At 44.0% G+C, this 17,695-nt stretch overlaps 1 protein-coding gene across 1 annotated transcript in view; it reads left to right on the forward strand.

Moving 5' to 3' along the window:
- Nucleotides 1-13,386, forward strand: part of DACH2 (dachshund family transcription factor 2) — a 397,016-nt gene extending 383,630 nt beyond the window's left edge. The window contains exons 15-16 of the mRNA XM_063142059.1: nt 421-486; nt 12,486-13,386. Of these exons, the coding sequence (XP_062998129.1) occupies nt 421-486; nt 12,486-12,523 (104 nt within the window). The 3' untranslated portion in view covers nt 12,524-13,386. The remainder of the gene's footprint in view (nt 1-420; nt 487-12,485) is intronic.
- Nucleotides 13,387-17,695: the final 4,309 nt, after the last annotated feature.

A 17,695-nucleotide genomic window follows, 5' to 3' on the forward strand; every position in this document is an offset into this window, starting at 1 on the left:
AGCTTTTTTTAAAAAATTTAAATGCGCAAATTATGACTGCAGTTTCTGCAAATCTTTATTTGCACATTTATATACATACATACAAACAGGCCCGAACTCAATGCAGATTGAGTTGTCCTCCACATCAGAAAACAGGGCAAAGTCCAGGGGGTTGAACCAAGAAAAGTTCAACAAGTTCACCCACCACCACAGGGATTCTTCCAACATCCCTTCTTTGGGCCAGTCACTGTCTCTTCGCCTACCCTACCTCACAGGGTTGTTGTGAGGTTAAAATGATAGGAAACCATATAGGAAGCCTTATGGTCTTTAAAGGTAAAGTGGGACATAAATATAATAAACAATTAAATGTTAGCTAGCCCTGTGCGTATCCATCTTCAAACGTTGCAGAGAGGGCGGTTACATGAATGTTCTGCCTTGCAGATGCTGGAATTCCAGACATGGAAGTTGAACACAACGGAACCCAACATGACAGTGCGGCAATGCAAGGTATGGTGTGATATGATGGGGTACGGATATCATATGTGGTTTGCCAATTAGGTACTGAGCCCAGTCCAAGGTTTGCTTTGTATTGAAACTTCAGATGTTCTAATGTTGTATTATATATGCATTTTGAACTGGGATGCTTACTATTTTTAATATGTGAACTGGTTTATTTATTTATTGCATTTTCATACCGCCCAATAGCCAAAGCTCCCTGGCCGGTTCACAAAAACCGCCCAACAGGTGTCTCCAAACTTTTTGGACCTGTGGACACATTTGGGAATTTCAGGAACTGCTGTAGGCGCCGCCACAAAATGGTTCCTATGGAGGATGTTGGCTAGTCACAGCCTGGCTGCTGTGGAGATTTTGCAGGCCAGGAAGCCTCTCTTTCCATTTCCCCCTCTGTCCCTTCAAGCCTCTAACCTCACTCTTTCTCTCCACCCCTTTTCCTGGCTATTTCTCTCCCTGCCCCATCTTTAGCCTTCTTCTTTCTCTCCCTCATATACCCTGGCCCTGCTCTTTCTCTCTCAGGAAGGAAAGGAACCTCTCATGCAAACACTGAGTCATTACTGACTCTTGGAGGGACGCCAGCTTTCGCTGACATTTTCTTGGCAGGCCTTATAACGGGGTGGTTTGCCGTTGCCTTCCCCGGCCGTGATTACCTTTCCCCCAGCTAACTGGGTACTCATTTTACCGACCTCGGGAGGATGGAAGGCTGAGTCGACCCAAGCTGGCTGCCTGAAACCAGCTTCCGCTGGGATCGAACTCAGGCCATGGGGAGAGTTTCAGCTGCAGAAACTGCTGCTTTACTGCTCTATCTGGCTGTTTCTCTCCACTCCTAGCCTTTGTGCCCACTATTTCTCTCCCACCTCTTTACCGCGCTGTTTCTCCTCGCTTCCAGCCTCTCCCCTCTACCCCTTTGCCTGCCTTTCCCTTCCTGCCCACTAAACAGCGGATCAGGTTCAGGAACAGGAAGGAGAACCCGGCACCCTAACGTTTTCCCATTATTTCTTATTAAAAGTTTTGTTGAAGGAGGCAAGGAATGGAGGCCTTTGCAGGCAGCATTGGAGGTGTCCATGTCAGGGGCCCTAACATAGAGATGTTACTCTATTAAGCAGTATATAGGTAATACAAATAAATAAATAATAGAGGTGCATTCAAACCGTAGCAATAGAGGGACAGAGTGGTATTGCTGCCCCTTCTGTGGTGCCGTCAGGGTAGACCCCCACCTTCAGGAAACTGGAGGGGGCAAACCTTTCTTTCCCCAGGGTTTTTTAGATGTATGTTGTCTCTACGTCTACTGGTTGTTTTGTGTTTTTTAGAATTTGCATACTGTTTTTAATGTGTTAATCTTTTTAAACAGCCCAGAGAGCTTTGGCTATGAGGTGGTAAATAAATAAATATAGGTGCAATCACGGCAGGGGGCATGCCTAGGAGTGCCAACTGCTGTGCTCCTCTCAGACACAATTTCTGAAACAATACATAATTGACTGAACGGTTTGCTGTATCAGACTCAGGACTATTCTAATTAGGGATGTCCATCACTGAGAAATTCAGGTCCTTCTTTTGGCTCAACTGAGTTCCAGGGCGTGCGTGACTCACTTTGTGTTTGTGAGCAAAGCTGTGCGCTCCTCCCTGAACCGTTTTGTGCAATTTCTGAGCAGTTTGTTCAAATGTCTAAGCAATTTGCTCAAATCACGACCAAACTTATCAGTGTGATCAGTGGCTATAGTTATGATGGCTATATTTTACCGTCAGTCTCAGAAGCAGTATGCCTCTGGCCGTATACCAATTGCTAGGGAACATGAACGGAAGGGCTCTGTTGCACTAGTGTCCATAGACGTCTGGTTGGCCACTGTGATACCAGAATGCTGTACTAGATAGGACATTTGACAGATCCAGAGGGGTTCTTCTGATGTTCTTAACTTCTAGGTTCAGTGGCAGCATGATGTGTGAACAATAGCAGGAGACCGTTCTTGTGCTCATGTCCTGCTTGTTTCACGGGGTTTCCAGTTGACCAGTGTGAGAGCCAAAGTGCTAGACTAGAAGGTCTGTTGTTTAAGCCTACACAGACCACATTGGGATTGTGTGTTTTGCCAGTGTGCACATGCACGGTGTGGCCATGTGCAGTGGTAATATATGAAAGCCGGAGATGCAGAGGAAATAAAAACTGTTGCGTCCTCTGAATATTTCAATTCTGGAATCAGGTTTTGAAATTCTCCTTAGCTTAACCAGAATCTAGCCAGAGAGAACCAATGGGGAAAAAAGAGGTTGCAGAGGAAGGAGGACATGTGGCACCCCGGTTGTGGAATGAGCTCCCCAGAGAGGTCTGCCTGGCGCCTACACTGTACTCCTTTCGTCGCCAGCTGAAGACCTTTTTGTTCACTCAGTATTTTAACACTTAATTTTAACTTAAATTTAAATTTTACTGTTTTAACTCTGTATTTTAATCTTATATCAATTTTGCTGCGTGGTTTTATCCTGGTTGTGCTTTTTATACTGTATTTTGTATTTGTGCTTTTAATCTGTTGGTTGTTTTATTATGGTTTTAATCTTTGTGAACCGTCCAGAGAGCTTCGGCTATTGGGCGGTATAAAAATGTAATAAATAAATAAATATAAATAAAGTGGATTCTTGGGAATCACAGAATAGTAGAATTGGAAGGGGCCTCTAAGGCCATCGAGTCCAACCCCCTGCTCAATGCAGGAATTCACCTTAAAGCATCCCTGACAGGTGGTTGTCCTGCTGCCTCTTGAAGGCCTCGAGTGTGGGAGAGCCCACCACCTCCCTAGGTCATTGGTTCCATTGTCATACTGCTCTAACAGTCAGGAAGTTTTTCCTGATGTCCAGCCGGAATCTGGCTTCCTGTGACTTGTGCCTTCGTGAGCATTAAAGTCTTAGTAGTTGTGTGGCTGTCCAACAGGCAGTTGCATTGTCAAGCTGAAGAACAGATTTGTATTTCAAATGCTCTTCTCTTTCAGTTGCCTTAACTCACTTGTGGGCCAAACGCACGGCTGGCGCATCAACCCATTTTTATCCACCAATCTCCGTTTCCCATAAAATAAACATACAGGGTGTCATTAAGTGCACCTTCAGATCAATGATTTTTGCAAATGACATTCAAGTACTGTTAGAGCGGTGCATTTTTTTTTTAAAAAAAAAATGCTGATAAAAGCAAATTAAATTAGCACAACTACAAGCGGCGCTGATAAAAAAACGGCGGCCGAACAGCAGCGCCATTAGCTAACAAAGTAATATTTTCTCTTTACTGCTTTCTGCCATTTAGTTATTATCCTATTGGAAATCTAATTATAATCCTTTTACTCCCCAGTCAAACTTCACAGTTTTTGCAAGCTTAGCACTGACATGTGATTTCATTACGTTTGATTGCTCGCGCCCAGATTGACTTAACTTCACTCGGAGACCTAAAAGCCCTCTCCGTTTCTCAGATTCCCTGTTTGCACATTACTGAAACAGCTCCTTTAATTAATTAGCATGAACAGCAGTAACATGAACTGCTGAACAGAAAATAACATCATTTTATGATAGCGGGGAGACTTTTCCTTTTGCATGTTTATACCTTAGTTAACTTTTGTATATTCTTATATTTCGTTGGGTAAGAGGACTTAGGTGCAAAGCAATGGAAATAGTAGTCGTCAGCGCAAGCATTTCATCTTGACATTTTCTTTAAAACAACAACATCCCCCAAACAGACAAATATAGTCTTTAATCATGCAGATAAGCAAATATGTGATCATGCAGATACGCAAACAAAATCACGACAAACTCTAGGAGTCTGATCCCGTCAGGGTTAAATACTTTTCAATCCCAAGACCTTTTTTTAATTTACTACTAGCAGATATTTCCAGCATTGCTCGGGTCCCCGAATAACATTAATCTGCTTCCCTCTGGTCATCGCTGATGCTGCTCTTTGCTGCTCTCTCAAGGAGTAGCATTGTTATTATTATTTATTTATTTATTTATTTATTTATTTATTTATTTATATAGCACCATCAATGTACATGGTGCTGTACAGAGTAAAACAGTAAATAGCAAGACCCTGCCGCATAGGCTTACAATCTAATAAAATCATAGTAAAACAATAAGGAGGGGAAGAGAATGCAAACAGGCACAGGGTAGGGTAAACAGGCACAGGGTAGGGTAAAACTAACAGTATAAAGTCAGAACAAAATCAAGTTTTAAAAGCTTTAGGAAAAAGAAAAGTTTTTAGTTGAGCTTTAAAAGCTGCGATTGAACTTGTAGTTCTCAAATGTTCTGGAAGAGTGTTCCAGGCGTAAGGGGCAGCAGAAGAAAATGGACGGAGCCGATTTGTTGAGGAGTGGAGAGAAGTGGCTCTCAGTGGACGTGGGCAGCTCCAGGCAAAGCATGCTGGGAAGTACAGCCATTATTTCAGAGATCTCAGGTGACTGCCCACATGGCCGCACATGATCCCTGAGATCTCTGAAATGCCTGTACCTCCCAGTATGCCTTCTGTGGTCTGCAGGCGGCCCTGTTCTCTGAGAGGTGCTTCCTTGACATTTGCTAAGAGTTGAAAATAGAGTTGCAGATCTCAGCCTAGGATTTGTTTTAAATCATTTAAAAACAGTTAAACCACAGAAATTCAGGTTTTTGGATTTTTGGGGTACATTGTACATGAAGAACTATCACTCCACCAAATTTTAAGGCTATAGCTCATCTGAAAGTGGGTAAACATTTCTGGACATACAAACCCACAGACATACTTTCAGTTTTATAGGTGGAGATTATTTATTTAATTAAAGTTTTGGGGGGCTTGGTTTCTTTCTTTCCTTCCTTTTTTTTTGTTACCTTACTCATCAGTTGAAAAAGGCACCTAGGGTGGCTTAGAAAAATTAATCATAAGACTGTGCCTGCCCTTCAGGTTAGAATCTAAAAGGCATGGCACTAAAGGAAAGGAGATGGGGAGGGAGAAGGGAAAAAAAGCAAACTCCAGCACTAGTTCTTAGGCCTTAGCTAGACCTAAGGTTTATCCCAGGATCATCCCGGGGTCATCCCTGCCTGCTCCTGGGATCCCCTGTGTGTCATTTACATGAACAGGGATGACCCCGGGACAATCCCAGGATAAACCTTAGGTCTAGCTAAGGCCTTAGTTACAAAGTTCTTATAAGGGTTATTTCTGGCAGGGAATAGTGAAGAAAGTTCCCTGCAGCTGCTGCTTCTGGCTCAGGTATGTGGCCATGATGGTCTTCCCCTTGCCATGATGTTCTTCCTGGAGACAGGGGGTGCTACAACTAATGGCTGAGGCAAGTGTGTGTTTCCCTTCTGCTCTGCCATCGCACAATAACAATCCGTTGGAGCTGAGTAGTCTTTCTGAAAGGAAGCGTGAAGCAAGCTCCTAGGACTTGTACTTAACGCTCTCCAGTTGAAATCAATGGACTGCGCCTGGGACAAGATTTACACATTAGTGATTATGTGCAAAACTAGTGTGCAGGTTCCTGCCGTGGTAGCACAGAGGACGGTTTCATTATGCACCATCAAATGAGACCTTTCTCATCCATGGATTGATAACAAATTGAGGATTAAGGTCCTCAACCCCCCCCCCCCCCAAAATTATTGTTTCTCCTTTTCTTCCATGATACGAAATGTAGAACAGAGGGAGACATCTATACTATGTAATAACTACCCTGTTAGGAAAGAAAATATCATCCAAAGGGGAAATTACCATCATTAACATAGGATTTGGCACACAGGCAAAATTGTGAGATCTTTATTCATGTTACACAACGTACCGGGCCTGAAAACCCCTTTCTAAATGTCTTGCTTATTAAGGCAGTCATGCATTTCACGGTAGGTTGTAAAACAGCCTATCATGCACTGGGGGCTCATAAGCATATTTTAGTGTTAGGGAATATCATTTATACCCTTTTTATATTGTCAATATTATCCCTAGAGAATTAAATTATGCTTTAAACTACTGTAAATCCACCGTTTGGCTCACCTTTGTCTAATTTCATTTTTTAATAGAATGAAGCCCACATAAATGAATATTTGATTATGGGATAAACCTAATAAAAGGATACGTTTATGACCCAAAGATTTATTTAAAATCTTGACTATGTAATACCGTAAAAATGCTATAAAATGGAAACATCAATAGGTACAGAATGTTTCGTGCAGGATGAATTTTTGACCCTAGCGTCTTTTCCTTCTTAACCAGCTTGCACAAAGCTTTCACTAATATATATATATATATATATATATATATATATATAAACATTAATAAATTTGGGAAGGGAGTGGGGTTTTATGGTAGCATCGTATCATAGGACTGGTACACATGGTCATTTTGTTATTGATGCCCTCCAGATGGTGTTGGAGTGCAAGGGCAGGATCGAGTGATGACATTCCACAAATGCAAATAGCGCTAGCGGAACGACACTGAATCTTTCCATTGTCTAAACAGTTACCTGTTATGTTCATGCAACTAGTTGCGCAAGAACTTGCACAGTGAGTTTCACCGAGCGTCCTTCAGTATACACTCTAAACCAGTGGTTCCCAAACTTTTTCAGGTCACCGCCCCCTTGGTTCCACAAACTCATGCCCAGTGCCCCCTACCCTACACTATAAAAATCATTATTCAGAATAGCAGCTTTCAACGACCCACTAAAGAAGATAATAACAATAAAATTCAAACCAGCAACAATTAATTGAATATTTATTCAAAATCCGAAGCACCTGCCATCGCAGGCTTGCCGAGGGAGGGAGGGAAAAGAGAGTGAACGCCTCTGTTTTGCAGCCGGCGTGGCGGGGCACACCAAGCAGGGTATGTCTCTTCATTAGCGTTTTGGTGCTTTTGAAACATTTCAATTCACCGTTAAAATGACTCTTCTTAAACGGTATTAATACACATGTGGATTCTTCCCCTATACGGCTTGGGACCAAACTACCTTCTCCCATAAAAATGTCCCTGGGTTTTAAGACCTTCTGGAGAGGCACTTCTCAGAAAAGACTACCTCAATCACCCCCCTGCCGCCCCCTTGCCTCTTAACATCCCCCTATGCAATCCCACCACCCCCAAGGGGTGGTACCGCCCACTTTGGGAACCACTGCTCTAAACATACAGAAGGCTTTTTGGACTGACCTGCATAGTAGCGAAACTGGCGGTGAGGGATGTTTTGCATTAGACTTTGGCACCATTCCAGCCATGTGTGTGACTGCAACTCCCATCATTCCAAGCCAGGGATGTCATAGAGATCCACAACAAATAAGTTTGGATTTCTAGGAGTGTAGCCAAGCGGATGCTGCAGTGGACCAGCTTTTGCCAAGTCAAAAAGATCCTTCTGTTTGTGGAGCGTACATGCTCATTTGTTCAAGTTGCACTTGCAGAAATCGCATTAGCGCAAATGCGCATTTGCAAACAGGAACAAATCCTTGTACCTCCCTAAAAAAAATATTTTTTAAAAAAATCTGATTTTGTCAATGAGTGAACAACAGAATGAAAGATGTGTGATAATCTGCGAAATACAGATGGAACAGATTTGACAAAATATATACATTCACATTCCCAGCCATTGTGGCCAGTTATCAGGAATGCTGGGACTCCTTATTCAAACCATCTAGAGGATACTTGGTTGGAGAAGGCTGCATTATACCCTCTACTTCCAGCATTCAGGGCTTTAATGCCATTGCTTATGTGGCCAAAATGGCACCACACACCGCCTACCGTTACCTGTTCATTATCTTGCAATCCGTGAATTGTTTCCGGTATCCTGAGCCTTGAGAGGGTGTCTGCACACACAGGCTCCCTCACCATGCAGTGCTCACCCCATGACTTACCATTGTCCACCAGGATCTGAAGACAATAATGACTCCATTTGAGCATTTTCTCACTCACTCACACACACACACAAACACACATGATTGCCATCGCATGAGGGGGACAGCGGGCCTGAAGCTGTAGGCCAGGAATGGGGAACAGGTGGCCCTCCAACTCCCATCATCCCCAAGTGGCAGCATCAATGGTCAGGGCTCATGGGAGTTGCAGCCCAAAGATGTCCAGTCCTCTAGCTACCCACCTCCAGCCTATAGGCTCGTCCCCCCTCTCACATCCCTGTCACCACTCATGATTTGCGCAATATGATTTACAGGAAAACGATTTGTGCAAAGTCACAGGCGTAAATAGTCTAATGACACCATTAAGGCCAGTAATTTTGCGCAAATTGTGCTAGTGGCGGCCACGATTTTGCGCAAATCGTAATGTTCATAAATAGTTATACCGTATTTCTTTCTTTTTTTTTTTAAAAAAAAAGTAGAATACTGCAAGCTTGCCTGGGTCATCACGCAACAAGTCAGACTAGCTCAGAGATGCACGACCTGGAATCCGGGGGGGCCAAGTTCACCAAAAAATGCCAAGCTGTACCCTAGGCTCATCCCTGTTCCCCACTTGCATTGGTAACTTCGAGGCTTGACTTCTGCAATGCGCTCTACATAGGGCTACCTGTGTGCCTAGTCCGGAAACTTCAACTAGTTCAAAATATGGCAGCCAGGTTGGTCACTGGTACATCTAGGGGTGACCACATTACACCAGTTTTAAAATCTCTTCACTGGCTGCCAATTAGTTTCCTGGTGAAGTATAAAGTGTTGGTTATTACCTTTAAAGCCTTACATGGTTTAGGTTCAGGCTACCTGCGGGATCGCCTTCTCCCGTACAATCCGCCCTGCACACTCAGGTCCTCTTGGAAGGCTGACAACCATTACCCAGAGGACCTTCTCTTCTGCTGCTCCCAAACTGTGGAATAGCCTGCCAGAGGAGACTCGTCAGCTTGACAGTCTTTTAGCGTTCAAGAAAGCTATCAAGACTGATCTCTTCCGGCAGGCCTATCCAGTAGAATTTTAGGATACTTTTAATATGCTTTTAGGATGTTTTTAGGATGTTTTTAACAATGTATGCTATTTTTAAAATCCGTATTTTGGTATTTTATGCGTCTTGTTCCCGCCTCGATCCAATCGGAGAGGCGTGTAAGAAATGCATTATTATTATTATTATTATTATTATTATTATTATTATTATTATTATTATTATTACATGGTGGAAATTGCGGGTGGGGAGAACACCCAAACCAGGCTAATGTTACTCATTTATAGAGGCTTCCACCATCCAGTGTTTCCAGCTTCCTGGATGAGGTTCCCATGCTCCTATGCATTCCTCTGGCATTCATGTGTCATTGATATTTATTCGCGTTTATGTCCAGGCTCCATATTAGATCATCACTGTTTGGAGAGCACAAGCCCTCTTAAAAACATGAAACATTCAATTACTAATTAGTGGTTTCCTGTTTGTAATGGAGCAAACATGCTGGAAGTGGATTAAAATTCAGCTCCCGCACTCGGCTGTTTATAGTTCCAGATGTTTTTGTTTTATCTAGGAGTTTACTTTGACAGCTCCCGTTAAATGATAAATCACTCATATTATCGCTGAAATGCATTTCAAAATTGAAATGTAGCAAAACTTGGCTATTGCTGCAAGGGTCTGTGTCGGTTAGCCGGTCAATACGGGTTCTTTCCTTATGAAGATTTGGTATTGGCATATGTAAAACAGTAATGGGAGATATGTCAACATTATACACATGCTGGTTGGGTGGATATTTTTACAACAGTCTCTAAAACCAGTCATTGCTGGTGCAGCTGTTTGGACTTTAAATCCGTTCTAACAGGAATATAGATTCGCATTCCTTTTGGCTCTCCATCGCATTTTGAGCTGAAAACAGCTTTTGAAATTCTCTTTAAGAAAAAGAGAGAAATGCCTCTTTGGGTTTTCAGTTAAAGAGGAAGGCAGGAAGCAAAGGTGACAGAAATAGCTTCCCATCCCAGGGGAAGTTATTGATTTCCTAACCAGGCTGATTTGTAATGCAAACTTGTGTTTTAAAGTATGCCCTCTTGCAGATGGATTGGACGTGTGGTAATCATAACTGATTTTATTTAGTAATAAAATGATTCACTTTTCTGAGCGTCTCGCATTCATATTCCAGATATGGGCTTGGATCCTGACTTAGGCCGTTGCTAGACGAGGCCTTAGTGCAGTGAGAGGCCCGGTCTCCCTCCTGTGCATCCAGATGACGCACAGGGGATTCCAGGGTCAGGTCAGGCTAAGACCTCGCTTGAACCGGCATAAGCGGATTCGCTTATGGCACGGTTTTTCCACCGGAAAATCCAGAAATCCTTTCAATGCAGAAAGTCTAGCAGGGTCTGTGGTTTTTCCTGGCTGCTCGCTTACTCGCGAGTAGCTGGGAGAAGACACAGACTGGGCACAGCGCTCATAGGAGCGCTGTGCCCATCGGGCCGGGGGGGGAATCATGGGGGGAGGGAGATAGGGGCCGGGGGAAAGGCCGGACCCAGCAGGAGAGAGGGGGAGAAGAACGGGCATGGGCATCGGGGATGGGGGGCAGGGGGCGGGGGGAGAAGAGGGGCACGGGCACGGACCTGGCAAGCAGAGGGGAAGAAGAGCGGGCACGGGCATCGGGGATGGAGGATGGGGGAGAAAAGCAGGCACAGGCCTGGCAGGTGGGGTGGAAGAAGAATGGGCACGGGCACGGGCCTGGCAAGCGGGGGCGGGGGGAGAAGATCGGGGATGGGGATGGGCCTGGCGGATGGGGGGAGGACGGGTGAACGAGCGAGCAGGGGTGGCATCAGGCATTGTGGGGGGAATCAGGGCAGGGGGAGCGGGGGGCCCTTTTTTTAAAAAAAAAATCTTAGCTGGTGCGGCGATGCGCTCCTGCGCACATGGCCCTTTAACTTTAAAAAAATGGTGGACGCGACGGGGCTTTCCCTTGCCCCGTCGCGTCTTACGTGTGGGAAAGGGCGACGGCGCACGCTAGCTGTAGCGCACCATCGCCCCGACTCCCAGCCGGATTATCCTTTAGGTCTAGCAAGGCCCTGAGCCATACATAGAGTAGATCCATTAAAATCAATGGTGGAAAGTTAGTCATGACTGGCTTCAGTTGATTTTGTTAGGGCTACTCTAAGCATGACTTAAGTCTGGATCCAACCCTATATTTCTAAATATATGGAAAAAGGAAATACTCTGTCCTGATCCAGGCTGTGATCTACTCCTGTATTGTTGAGGTTTAGCAAAAGGACAGACAAATTGCAGAACACTGGGATCCCGTTCAACTCGTTGTAGGATGTGTATCAGAGGAAGGACTGGAGGCAAGGCATAGAGTTCAAAGGATGTTTCTCCCAAGTCTAACTTCTTACTTGACTCCAAATTTGACTTCTTATTCTAGCCCAACCTTCCTCAACCTGTTGGCCTCCAGATGTGTTGGGCTACAACTCTCATCATCCCCAGGGATGGTGGGAGTTGTAGCTCAATGTATTTGGAGGGGACCAAGTTGGGGAAAGCTACCCTAGCCTATCAGGGTTAGGGACTGGAGAACTCCTGCGGGGCTCACCGCACGAGTTCACCGAGCCCTGCTCATCCAGACCTGTTCTGGGGAGTTCAGCCCGCATGAACACTTAGTGAAGGGCACTTTTCAGAAGCCCCAGAAATTGTGTTTTGCCTTTTCCCTCTGCAAGCCAATCATGGCCTTTAAGGCCCTTTTAAAAACTTGCATTAGGAGGGTGTTTAAGGCCCTGATTGGCATGTGCAGGAGGGGAGCAAAGTGTGCTTTCCAGGGCTAATGGCATGCCAGGGGAATAGTGCACTTCCTAGAGGCTCCAGAAAGTGTGCTTTATCTCCTCCACACACACACCAATCAGGGCCTTAAAGTCCCTCTTAATGCAAGGGCCTTTAAGGGGGGGAGGATGCACTTAGCCTATCAGAGTATTCTATAGTTGACTAGCCAATCAGGGTATCCTTTATTTGACTAGCCTGTCAGGGTAGTCTCTTTCAGCTTTAGCCTATCAGGGTATCCTGTAATTATCAGAATCTGCAAGATGTGTTGATTTGTAAATATTGATTTAAAGGCAGGCTTTTCAGAAGTGCAAATATTGAATATGGAATGACTATACTGTGTTCTTTTGCTTTTCAGAAAACAGAACATACATCAAACCTTCCATTATGTACTGAAGACACTTAATATGGAGTCGGGGGTTGGGGAAAACGTAACGATCACTTTTCAAGGATGACATAGCTCATGAAAGAAGTCCCTTCTAACCTTTGATGCCTTCAGTGCTGTGTGAAGAACAGGATTGGTAGCATTGAAACGTGGACAATCTCCAGCGATGGGCCGTTCCTGCATTGAAGACTGCCGCCATTTTGCTGAGACTTCTTACCAGCTTGCCGTACCAAACCACACCGGTGGCAGCAGATCATTCTAGGTCCCAGAGGATAGAGAGAGAGAAGGGGGTGAAAAGGGGTTTTAGTATTTTTAAGCACATACCGGAATTGTTCCCCGAAAGAACTAACTTCCTCACCACCACCCAAGGAGTTAGCTATTACTGTATAACAATGGCACAACGAATTTAATAAGCCGCAAATCTCTCACTGGCTGTATGTCCTACACGTCCAGTTTTACCCCTGAAACAGTTCAACACAGAGCTGTTTCAATTGTGTTTATAAATTTAAGCTTTGTTTACTGAAGCTGAAACTCAATATATATTACGTTTTGAAGAGAAAAGTATGTACATTTTTTAATATGACGATGTAAAAATTGTCCTTCCTTAGATGACCGATTGAAGAGTGCGAACTCAACCCACTCACCCACCCACCCCAATAGCCGGCATAATAAGGGGATTATAAATTGATACAATTTTTTGTTTTGTTTTTGTTTTTTGGTTAATTTTTTTAGTTCTGTTTGGCTTTTGGTCTTTTAAAACAAAGCGGAGGGAAGGATGAATATACGGTAGAATGTTAGATAATGGAAACTTTAAAGTATAGTTTCTCTGTTGTACCATATTAAGTTAAAAGTACACATTCTTTGTTAAAATGTTCTTGCTAAAAACTACAGTATTAAAAACATTTTTGTTTGACTTTGGAAAGTGGTTTATTTATTTATTTATTTATTTATTTATTTATTTGAAAAAAGAATATTTTTGGAGAGGGGAGGTGCCAGAAGGAGAAGGAGCTATAACATAATGGCCCCGTTCAGAAGACACCTTAAACCACAGCTTTAACCACAGTGGTTAAGCCAGAAAGCTGGGCTGTGTTCAGAAGACACCTTAAACCACAGCTTTAACCACAGTGGTTAAGCCAGAAAGCTGGGCTGTGTTCAGAAGACACCTTAAACCACAGCTTTAACCACAGTGGTTAAGCCAGAAAGCCGGGCTGTGTTCAGCAGACACCTTAAACCACAGCTTTAACCACAGTGGTTAAGCCAGAAAGCCGGGCTGTGTTCAGAAGACACCTTAAACCACAGCTTTAACCACAGTGGTTAAGCCAGAAAGCCGGGCTGTGTTCAGAAGACACCTTAAACCATGGCTTTAACCACGGTGGTTAAGCCAGAAAGCCGGGCTGTATTCAGCAGACACCTTAAACCACAGCTTTAACCATGGTGGTTAAGTCAGAAGGCCGGGCTGTGTTCAGAAGACACCTTAAACCCTGGCTCTAACCACGGTGGTTAAGCCAGAAAGCCAGACTGTGTTCAGAAGACACCTTAAACCATGGCTTTAACGACGGTGGTTAAGCCAGAAAGCCGGGCTGTGTTCAGAAGACACCTTAAACCCTGGCTCTAACCACGGTGGTTAAGCCAGAAAGCCAGACTGTGTTCAGAAGACACCTTAAACCATGGCTTTAACGACGGTGGTTAAGCCAGAAAGCCGGGCTGTGTTCAGAAGACACCTTAAACCCTGGCTCTAACCACGGTGGTTAAGCCAGAAAGCCAGGCTGTGTTCAGAAGACACCTTAAACCATGGCTCTAACCACGGTGGTTAAGCCAGAAAGCCGGGCTGTGTTCAGAAGACACCTTAAACCACAGCTTTAACCACTGTGATTAAGGCAAAAAGGCTTATTCACCATGGTTAAAACCATGGTTTACAATGTCTTCTGAACACGGCCTGTCTTATGAATGAGGCGTGTGTGTGTACGTGTGCAGGTGGAGCTGTGCTTGTTGGACAAGACCTGCAGCCTCTTTAGCAATGCCCCCCTAGCACACCCCTCCATAAGTTTTTTTTTAAAAAAAAAGAAAGAAAAAAAAGATGTCCATAGCATCTACAGAGTGCCAAAACTGTCAGGACTGGGCCCAGGCTCCCTGTGGAGTCTGAAGTTTTTGAATCATCTTCAGAGATGGAGCTAGGAGGAGACGAGCTCAGTCAGAGAACAGAGGGAGGAAATTCCCCAAGAGGACCCCAGAAGTCGGGGCAGAATCGTTCCAAGGACATGATAACCGGTTGGGCCAGGCAAAGATACCGCTTCTCCCTCCTGTGGGAAAGCAGCAACCCACAGAACGGGAGGAGCAAGGCTTGCAGGTTGCGAGAGAGGGTGGAGCATATGAGGGCACTGAGGTGCTCTGCCATATCAGCCATTCAACAGAGTCAACAAAGGAATGACCCTCCCTGAAGGACGGGCTGGGAATCCTTCCAGTTCTGTGTAAGTCGCCTAATGTTCGTTCAGCCGCAAGTCTCTTACTCCACTGACGTCGTGCTCTATTAGAGAACTCAGGGTCAGCTAAGTAGGCCCTGGGCACTGCTGGGCTAGGACAGCATCTGTATTGTCTGAAAGACTAGCTGTTAGCATAATAAAAGGCTATTGACTTGGAGATCAGGTCTCTGCCTGGCGATCTCACAGCAGGGGTGTGTGGGCTGTAGTTCTGACACAAACGGACAAATTTAGCCGGCTTGCAAGCTAAATTTGACGCTTTAGCCACTGCATAGCCACTATGGAGCAACAAAAGGTTTACATTTATCTTGGACACAAGCTAAATATAAACACTGTAGCACTCTCCAACGCTATGGAAGAGACTGCCTCTGAATTTCAGCAACACAACAGCCATTTCAGCGCCCTGTGGACTGCGAAAATGGGCTCTGAAGGTTGCCCGCCCCTGTTCTATAGCATTTGTAGTTCTCTGGTTTAGGGATCCTCTAGGATTTCTTTTGGTCCACATTTTGATTCACGCTTCCTGGACTCAAACACAGATCAAATCGCAGCCAGCTTTGAGGTTTCACAATTCCCTGAATTTTCTGATCGAGCCTGCGGTTTTAAAAGCATACCAAAATGCACCTAGGAATGTGAATTTTAGACAAAATCGCAGACAAAAAGGGATATTTTAGGATGAAATGTGTACAAAAGTAAGTATTTTAGGATGAAATGTGTACAAGAATGTGTAAATTGTGGGGAAAATACATTCAAAAATAATGTGTATGCTTTAAAAACAAAAAAATAGGTGGATGCAGAAACAGGAGACTACAGGCTTATGATACAGACAGGAAATAGATTGTACCATCATAAAATCATAGAATAGTAGAGTTAGAAGGGGCCTACAAGGCCATCTAGTCCAACCCCTGCTCATTGCAGGAATCCACCTTAAAGCATCCCTGACAGATGGCTGTCCAGCTGCATAGAATCATAGAATAGTAGAGCTAGAAGGGGGCTACAGTAGATTTGGAAGGGGCCTACAATCCCTACTGAATCCAGTTGGTAATCTTTACTACTCACCATCCCTGAATCTTCTAATGTCTTTTCCTTGTGCTGACCTTCTGGCTAGAAAGGAAGCCAAACAAGTTTCTTACATGTATCTTCTGGGCATAACCTACTAGTTTGTCATCACACCATATTACTGAGGGAAAGACAAACCCATCTAGTTTGCTCTCTGCAACATTTATAATTTTTTCAAGCCAAAGTTTATTCCATTCCATTTCTGGATCCGTTTGAGTTGTTTTGAAAGTCCGCCTGGACATTTGTACACCTTTTTGGGGTCACCATTTTCTATGATAGATGCACTTTTTTTCAAGCACTTTCCCCTGACAGGTTCCCTTTTGTACACACTTTTCAGTAACCATAGATCTATGTTTGTACACAATTTTCCCCAACAGATACATTTTTGTTCGCCTGATTTGATTGGAGAACTGCATTGTGGAGAAGCGAGTAAAAGGGAAAGTGAATTGCATTCAAGTTCACTTTTAAGAACCATACATTAGGGTGGCTCATATCAAATGAATTTTGCTTCCACCCTTAATATTACTGTGCACATTATCAGCTAAAGTTTTCTAATGCTCCGTATGGAGGTAATTACGCACGGCGTTGTTATAACGCAAAGCCATTTTGCGAACCACACTGCAGGGCTAGTTTGTTCATTTTAAGCAACCCTAGAAAGTCTTCATTGCATCCTTTTTCTTCTCAAAGACCAACCTGCTACGTTGATATTAGCTTGTTGGGCCAGATCTACACCAAGCAGGATATGACCCTTTGAAAATGCTCTGAAAATTTTATATGTAGTTGTGTCCTGGGCCCCAACAGTTTCCACTACTGTTATAAACCATTTTAAAACAGTGTGTAGATCCTGCCTTGGTGAGCACTTCATTGATTTCCTAATTTGCCCTTCCAAGAATAGTCTTAAATGTCAAAACACTGGCAAATGAGATTTAGGAAGCAAAGAAGCTTCAGAAAAAGAAATCTGTTGCTGAGTTGTTATTTGCTAGTGCCTGATAAATACTGGCTATACAAAACACAGGACTTTCAGCCCAACATAATGAGCAGACTTCTAAGGCCGTAGCTAGACCTAAGGTTTATCCCAGGATTGTCCTGGGGTCAAACCTATTCATCTAAGTGCCACACAGGGCATCCAGTGCTCAGGCAGGGACGAACCCGGGATGATCCTGGGATAAACCTTAGGTCTAGCTACGGCCTAAGTAATGCTTCCATTTGGGAAAAGTTAATACACCGGAAGGGAGCCTCCTTTAAGAAACCCTGGTCATCTGCAATAGTGTGATGCAGGATCTAAAAATATACTACCAAATATATTTGAGTAGCAGAGCAGTCCTATGGTCCTTGGGGGAGGGGGCATCCGAGGGGCTTTAGCATATTACAGATTATCCTCCAAATTGATTGTTTTAATTTTATTTACAGAAACCGCACTAGACTGTTCTTCTTTTTAAAAAAAGAAAGAAAAAGAAATAATTGTAAAGCATTGGTAAAGAAAGAATGCCCCCAAGTAATGTAGAAGCTGCCGCTTTAATGTAGCATCTCGGGATGTCCATTGCCCAGACATCCAGGCCTTTGGGGGCTCATTGGATTTCCACATTGCCCTTGATTTAGCTTGCATTCCGCGCAAAGCCATGCCTTATTCTGGAAATCTGGGACCGTTTT

Source organism: Elgaria multicarinata, chromosome 15 (assembly GCF_023053635.1).
Source record: "Elgaria multicarinata webbii isolate HBS135686 ecotype San Diego chromosome 15, rElgMul1.1.pri, whole genome shotgun sequence".
NCBI lineage: Eukaryota > Metazoa > Chordata > Lepidosauria > Squamata > Anguidae > Elgaria > Elgaria multicarinata.